The following is an 8203-nucleotide window of genomic DNA, read 5'->3' as shown; positions in this document are numbered from 1 at the left end:
AATTTGAAAAAAAATAAAACAAAAATGTTTTTTGAAATAAAAACAAAAATATAATTTTGATACTAAATGGGGGCAAACTTGAGAAAACAAAAAACAGACCAAGGACAAAGTTAGAAGGTCAAAAAACAGACCAACAATTTTGTCTCTATTAGACAGATTCTTAATAATAGTAATAGATAGCTTGTACTTGCTTTTAAAGATTGAATTTTTTTACCATAAAATTATTTAATTGAGTAGTTCTATTGTGAGACGGTCTCACGAATCTGTATCTATGAGACTGGTCAACCATAGCGATATTCACAACAAAAAGTAATAATCTTAGCGTAAAAAATAATATTTTTTTATGGATAAACCAAATAAGATATTTGTCTCACAAAATAAGACGCGTCAGACCGTCTCACACAAGTTTTTGTTTATTTAATTTTAATTTCACAATAAAATCGGTTTAAATAAAAAAAACTAATAAAAAAGTATCTAATTTAAAATAAAAAAATTATGAAATTTCTTAATTTCAAAGATCACAAATAGAGCGCTCAAAACGAGTTAAGCTTGTTTTATTGGTTTATCTTGTCATATAAAATATGTGAGTTGAGTTGATAATATCTGAATATCTCAAAAAATACGGGCCGGTCCGTCCCACACCATCTAATGGTGAGTTGATGAGTTGTCGACTGTCGTCCAACTCGACTCATCCATAAAATAAGTGGGTTGAGTTAATAATTGTGTGATGTCGAGTTATCCGATTTTAACAGTACTAATCCCAAAAGTAAGTGATAAAAACGAGATCTTGAATTTGAAATTTAATTGTAAGTAACTCTTCTGATTTATAATATAGTAGGGTCTAAGCATAATTAAACGAACTTTAGAGGATGGTTTTGCAATTTCAAGAAGTTGTCGCATCGAACGACCAACCTATAAGCTGGAATCTTCTTCACCTTGCCGATTAAGCAAAATCAATACAAAAAGAAGAGGAAAACAGTGTGATATTAAACCACTTTCGCCCAAGAAACGAAGGAAAATTCAAAAGTTCTCTGAATACGAAGGAATCTGGAGATTGAAATCACTGAATCGAAGAAGAAATGGCGTTGCAATGGGTGATTCTAGCGTACGTGGTAGCGGCTGAGGCGCTCGTTGCGGTTATCCTGACATTACCGTCGCCGAAGGCTATAAAATCACGTATCGTATCATTAATCTCGCTTGTTCTTCAGCCATCACTGTTTATCGTTCCTTTCGCTGCTTTTCAGCTTCTAGGTATGCTGTTTTCTTCTCCTTTTTTGGCCTTTAGTTTGGATTTGGTTTGTATGGATCGAATTTAAGTTTTTGGAGCTCCGATGGTGGTAATTTAAAGCAGGTTATTTGAAAATGTTTTGATTGATACTAGATATATACTGGAAGAACGAGCATCGATTGATGTGTACAGGGGAGGTGTGCACAGCTGCTGAGAGGGATCGCTATGAGAAATCGGTAACTTATGTTTTTTTTCCGTTCTCAGGGTCGTATTGCTAATTATTTTGAATTTTTTTTGGTGGTTAATTAATCTTCTTTCGAAGATCATGAGAGGAATTGTATATGATGGTTAATGCTTTGGTTTATTGCTTCGGTGTCCTGTCAATTATATCTATTTTTCTACATCTCCTTGTTAATTTTCTCGAAGCTGTGGAAAATTTCTTCCAGATATGAATTACCGGTCTATTAGAAGTTTCCGAAGTATGTATGAGTTTCGATGCCTCCACTCATCACAGGCGACACATTTTTAAGTTTATTTTGTATCTTGTGCCACGATGTTTCGCAGTAGCCAACTAGAGTACCGGCAACATATAGTTCGATGTTCTCCGGTATGTTTATGTGCTAGATGTGCTATATCCAAGATAGTGCCGAGATTATGCCTACAATACTTTTACAGTTGCAAATCATTATGTGGCTTAATGCCCTTGTTTGTATTTCTCTACTCCTTTGTATATATTTCTCTACTCCTTTTCAAGGTTTTGTTTTTCGTCTCTTACTGAAACTATTGTTTTTTTTTTTGGGTAATGTTTTGACGGGTTTTGCCAATCTTACAGTTTATTATTACCTTGAGTGACATTAAACAGCCTCAAGCTATGGAGTATCCCATATCCTAAAAGATGATCATTTTTCCACATTAAATTCTTAGACTAGAGGTTACTGAATTTGTATGTGCGGACGAGTTACCTTCCAAAATCACCTCAAAGGAGGCTAGTTCTCAAGTCGCTCAGTGCGATATTGTGAAAACATTTCTCATCTGAAGATTTACATGGGAAGTTAGTTATGCACAGTTAATCAAATCATTATTCGCTGTTCGTGATAATGTTCTAGTGGAACAAAATGGCATGTTTATGTGTGGGTGAGTCATCTATGCAAGATCGCTGTTATACCATTTCGGCCTTTGGTTATACTTGAATTGTGGCGTGAGTCCATATATGCATGATCACTGGTATATATCCTCTGTTGGTGTTAACTTGCAGATCTACAAGGCTCAGAGGAATGCAGTTTTATGTGTGGGTGCATGCCTCCTTTATTGGTAAATAGCAGGAATTTCTACTCGTCTGTTATTATAGTCTTCTAGCCATCTCCTTTTAATATTTACATGCTAATTCCAAATGCTTGCGCAGGTGCATCTTCCGTATTTGCAAGTATTATAGGGAGATTCAGAGCATGGAGGAAGTGGAGAAGAGGTACAAGGACCAGTAGCTTTTTTTCCGGTTCGTTCTCTTCTACCAAATAAAGTGGATAGCTACATAGAAGAGTACATTTATCTTGAAATTTTACTTTCTTTGACCCAAGTTTTTTAAGCATCTGTAACTTTTGTACTCATGTTTCCTACACTGATCGGATTTATGTATACACTTCAATCTGTGTGTTGCATCTATGAAGCTTCAGTTTCTGATATCCTTGCTACAAGAATATCTCTACCCAAATAAATTAACTTCAGGTTGCTTGACAATTACTATACTACTTCGAAGTCTGAGAGCATATCAGGCGATGAAGTTTATTTAACTGTAACTTTTGTATCGATATATTTGTTAATGTTTTATAGATGTTTCTAAAAATCAAATAGATTTTGGTCTCAAGGTCTATTTGTCTATTGCTGTTGTAGGATAACATCAGTTTCTTATTAATCAATTTTTAGATACATTAGGTTTACAAAATTAAAGTTCCAACAATATCCGTGAGTGCACGAATGCATGACTATGAGATTTGGGTTTCGTATTTTCCTATATGCACATATAAGGTTCTGCACACAAGCATCTGTGAAAAAATTGAGAAGCTAATGTTCAGATATTCCGTGAGGAACAGCTCAGTTCTGCACTTGAAAGCGAATCTGTACTCAGAGGCATAAAACTCTCCGTTCCTCTCCTCCCAGTCGATTATTTCCAGAATATATCTAAACGCTTCGTTCATCGATGTTCTCTCAAGGTCCTGAATAAGCCAAACAAAGGGCTTTCTACCTGTGATGAAACTGTGCCACATCTTGAATTTCACTGCAACATAATAATATGCCTGATGTGCCAAGGAATGGTTCTTGCCATGAGTGTTGGTTGGATTGAAATCATTGAATCGTTTCCAAATTATCAGTGGGATCTCTTAAGATTTTGTCCTGGAATTGATCATATTTGTTCAAGAGAAGTATGGAGGGTGTGCCCACAAAACAAGAATTTCGCACAGTTTTCCAGCATCTTGTTTTGTTGAATACTGGTTCTTTGGATCGACACTTGGTGATAATCGGTTAATGAAACACAGAAGACAGTGGCGTTCATGCCTTCGAAAATCTCCAGCCGTTTTCGGCTGCTTTGGAGCTCAGCTGAATCAGTTGATACCTGAGAATACAGAAATCAAGAATAGTTTATTTTACACAAGTAAGATGGAGATTTTCCTGTGCAAACAAAATGAAAATGATGATTCGGTTTCTTAAGTCTTGCTTTGGCAGATAATTTTGGGTTACGGAGTTTTCATCACAAATCTCGCGTCTGGCCCAGCCGTATGTATGGGCCATAATGAAAGAGATTTGGCCTACCGGAAATTGCACTGTGATCATCAAATGAGAATTCAATACATGCAAGGCCATGGCTGGGAGTAACACCTTCAGCTAATAATACAATCTTCTCTGATGGTTCATACTCATCGCTCGATGGCTCGATGACCTTTAAAAACAACTAAATGTTGTCACAAAACTCGTTCTACGGCATTTACAGAACAAACTTGGTTGGTTAGAAATTAATGCAAGAAACAATGTTTTGATTTTCGATTAGCACGACCTTATTACTGGCCATACAGCATACAATTTTAGATAAGCAAATCATACCTGGTCTAAGAAATATTTAGCAACATCAGGAAGAACTTCCTTTCTTTTGTAAGTTTCCTGAATAGCAGGTTCCTTCCAAATTTCATTTATAAAAGAAGCATGTCCAAATGCAGAGGTGGGGAAATAAGTGTGTATATCTCCAGTAGCCATTGTATTCAATAACCAATCAGAGAACTGCTTGATTTTCAGGTTAACAGAATACATGCACTCCCTGCTCATGTCATTTTCACTTTCGCCTGATAGCAATTAATCCCTTCTTAAAACTACAGATGAGCTCCAGAGTCCTTTAACGTAAGCCTTAAGCATTGTGTATGATTCCCTCGAGAACCTAAACAATATTTAGATACAAAATTTCATTGCCAACCTAAGAAAGAAGTGAGCAACACCAAAGTTCCAACCTGGCGTAAACCTATCAGCAGTAAGACCAGAAGACTCTTTATGTTAGAGTAGATGCCCTGCAAGCCAACGGTTGGCTAGGGATTTTATTGACTCAAGTGAAATAAACAATCTTTATTTTAATATAATTTAACTTTTTATGGTCTTGTTATATTTTATCTGTATACCCATGCAAACAGCATAGATAAAGTCCTTGATTATGCTTTAATACAAATGAATCGTAATTCGATGTTGAAACTCATTTGTAAACACTGCATATTCTAAATTCGTTCCTAGTTGATTCAGCCACCTAAAATAGGGATAAAGGTCGCTTGAGCTCGAGACTAGCATATGTGATGTTGTGTACTGCGTTTCTTGGTAAGGGCATAGAGATGTCCAAACATACAGATGGGTAGTCATATGATGATTATACTGAACAACCCTCCCTCGGACTTTCCAAGTGGTTATCATTCATCGAGAGGATAAGTCCGTGGTTATGATTGTACACCATAAGTCCGTGGTTATGATTGTACACCATTAGTCCTTACGACCCGGGACAACATTAAGGCTCTATATGCTAGGGCTGTGCTTTGACTCGTTTACCGGCTCCAGGAGAGTCATCAGGTGGCGAGGTTGGGTATAGTTGCGACACATATAGGAGCCAGTGCATTGTAGTCGGGGATTCACCGCTCACCTGCGGGTGTGGATATCCTATGTGATCTAATGAAATAATAGTGCATGGAATCTCTGGCCAGAGTATGAGATGTACGTTGGAGAAGGAGTTCTCCAATAGTACACGCGATGCCACTATTATAGTTATCACATAGTTATCGAATTAATATGCAACCCTCGATGAACCAATGGTTGCAGATTCGATCGGGATATATGAGATTAAGGGACCGTACTGTACGTTAATCATAATCGACTGGTTCTTGCAGTACTATCAGTGATACCTAGGAGATCATGGGGCGATGCTACTAGACGCTCTTACCATGATCCGATGGGTGCAATCAGAAATGAGTTCTGACATTCTTGATCAAGGTGTTGATGAAAAGAATTGGGCTAACTAGGGTAAGCCCGAATAAAGGATTCTGTCCTGTATCACAAAGAGTTGTGAACCCACGACTAGCTGTATCCCTGAACCATTGAGGGTCACACAAGTACTGGATTGTTTGTTCCCGTTGAGAAAATAAATTCAAGAAGTTGAATTTTTATTATATAGTAAATTCAAGGAGTTGAATTTATGATAATTAAATTTTGAGAAAATAAATTCAAGGAGTTGAATTTATAAAATTTGAGAATTTAATTTATTAAACTCAAATGTTGGGTTTATTAAATATTAAATTTTGGAGGTGATGTAAATTCAAGTAGTTGAATTTATAATTTAAATAATAAATTCAAATGTTGAATTTATAATGTATTTAATTTATTAAGCTCAAAAGTTGAGTTGATTAATTAATAAATTAAAAATGGTGGATAATATGTTTAATGGGCTTGTAGGGGTACAAATCCAACATATTAAATAATTAAAGTTTTAATGGGCTTTGATTAAATTAATTAAACTAGTTGGACTAGCCCAATTAATTAAATCAAGCTCATTAATAATAATTATGTAATTAGGTTATTATTTTATTATAAATAATACCTTGAAACCACTAAACCTAGCCACCACCAACCAAAATTACGTGAGCCCACCTCCAAAGGAAAAAGGATTTTCGGCCACCTCTTGAAATTCCTTTTAGGGTTTGAGCCGTCTCGCATAATTTTCTCTCCTACGCAAAATATCTTCCATATTTTCTAGTGCAAATTGGAAGAGGATTAGACAATTCAGTCATGGACCTGATTAGAAGGAAAGAAAGGATTTCATCGAAGAAAGTTCGTAGGGAATCAACAAGAGCTATTCTGTTTATACCGGATTAGTTGAAGCCACATGATTAATTCACAAAGGTATAAAATTTCAACACCCTATGAATGTTTATTATAAAATCATACGAGCGCCCAAAGCAAAACATATTTTTATTGTCAAAATAAAATAAAATTTTTAAAACTTCCGCTGCGTTTGGGCGCGTAGAAAACTGAGATCCAACAGTGGTACCAGAGCCAGGTTTTTCTAGATCGTATGGTTTTGATATTTAATAATTTATTTCTAACCACACAAGAAAATTTTTCAGAAAATTATGGCACCATGAAAATTTATTTTTCCAGATTTTCGGAAAAAAAAAAAATTCGTTTCTGCCAGGAACTGTTCCGGGCAGCCCGTGCGCGCAGGGCCGCGCACGGGGGCGCGCAGCGGGGGCGCTGTACGGAGCGTCCGTACAGCGCTCGGCGGCCGCGCTGGCACGCGCTGTGCGGAGTGTCCGCACAGCGCTCGGCGGCTGCGCTAGCGCGCTATGCGGAACGTCCGCACAGCGTGCGGAACGGCTGCCCGGGATCGCGCGCACCTGTGCGCCCAGCGCACACAGGGGCTGCCGCCATTGCCCGAAACGTTCGGGCAGTGGGCGGGCGGCTGCCCGGGATCGTCTCAGGAAGCGTGCTGGATGAAAGGCCTGGATTGTTTGGGTCTCGGGTGCAATTTTCTGATTTTTCAAATTTTTGTGTAAAACTGATATTTTTGAAAATTGGTTCAATTTTTATTTTGGAAATTAATTTTTGGAAAATTAATAATTTTCTTGTAAAATAAATAATTAGAATATGATTTTAATTATTTATGGTAAAAATGAGTTTTTACGAGAAATCAATTATTATTGATTTAATTAGAAATTAAATAAAGGAGTTTATTTAATTTATTAAATCCTTTAATAATTGTGGTGGTTAGTGATAAAATTATTAGATATATGATTTATCAATTAATTAAATTGTTTAATTAAATTGATGTTAATATTCGATATTAAATGCATGAAGGATGATCGAGAGCCTTGACCAATGTGTTAGGTGTATGTTAGGATATTTTACTGTTGTATTCGTTTTTAATATTTGATATTATTAAAGTGGGTCTGGTTTATGGCCCGTTCCCACCCCATGAGATGTATCCCTTATGTGTCATGGCTATTTAAATGTAATTATTAGAAATAGTGGGAGATCAAGACTGGAAGATGGTGGGCCCGATGAACGAGATGAAGACATGTAAAATATTGGAAGCTCTTGTAATAGTTGCATTTGCATCCCTGCATTCACCTAGGTTTGGACCTGGATCCATGTATGGCTCACATGGATCTAATAGTGTTGGCGATCGATCATCTTTATTTATTGTTGAATGTCATATTATGATATATGTGATATATAGTAGTATGCATGTATGTATATTATTATATAATATAGTTGCATGAATCCGGCAAACATACAAACTCGTGGCACGCGATTTTTAAATTAAAATGATGAGACAATTTTAAAATTAAAATCCCTCATTTTGAATATGATTCAAAATTTATGTCAAACCGAATAAGTAAAAATTAAAAGAGTTTAATTTTTCCTTGCCTTCCATCAACCGTGGTTGCATGTTGATCGCTA

General features: G+C 36.4%; 1 protein-coding gene across 1 annotated transcript; it reads left to right on the top strand.

Moving 5' to 3' along the window:
• Positions 1-926: 926 nt before the first annotated feature.
• LOC140803392 (uncharacterized) lies at positions 927-2907 on the top strand. The gene is made up of 4 exons (XM_073159260.1): positions 927-1251; positions 1382-1464; positions 2484-2539; positions 2631-2907. The coding sequence occupies exons 1-4, from the start codon at positions 1080-1082 to the stop codon at positions 2707-2709; spliced, it is 390 nt and encodes a 129-aa protein (XP_073015361.1). The 5' UTR covers positions 927-1079; the 3' UTR covers positions 2710-2907.
• The last annotated feature ends 5296 nt before the right edge of the window (positions 2908-8203 follow it).

This window comes from Primulina eburnea, chromosome 10 (assembly GCF_022965805.1).
Source record: "Primulina eburnea isolate SZY01 chromosome 10, ASM2296580v1, whole genome shotgun sequence".
Lineage (NCBI taxonomy): Eukaryota > Viridiplantae > Streptophyta > Magnoliopsida > Lamiales > Gesneriaceae > Primulina > Primulina eburnea.
Note: the sequence above shows the minus strand (reverse complement) of the source record. Positions and strands in the feature narration are given on the sequence as shown.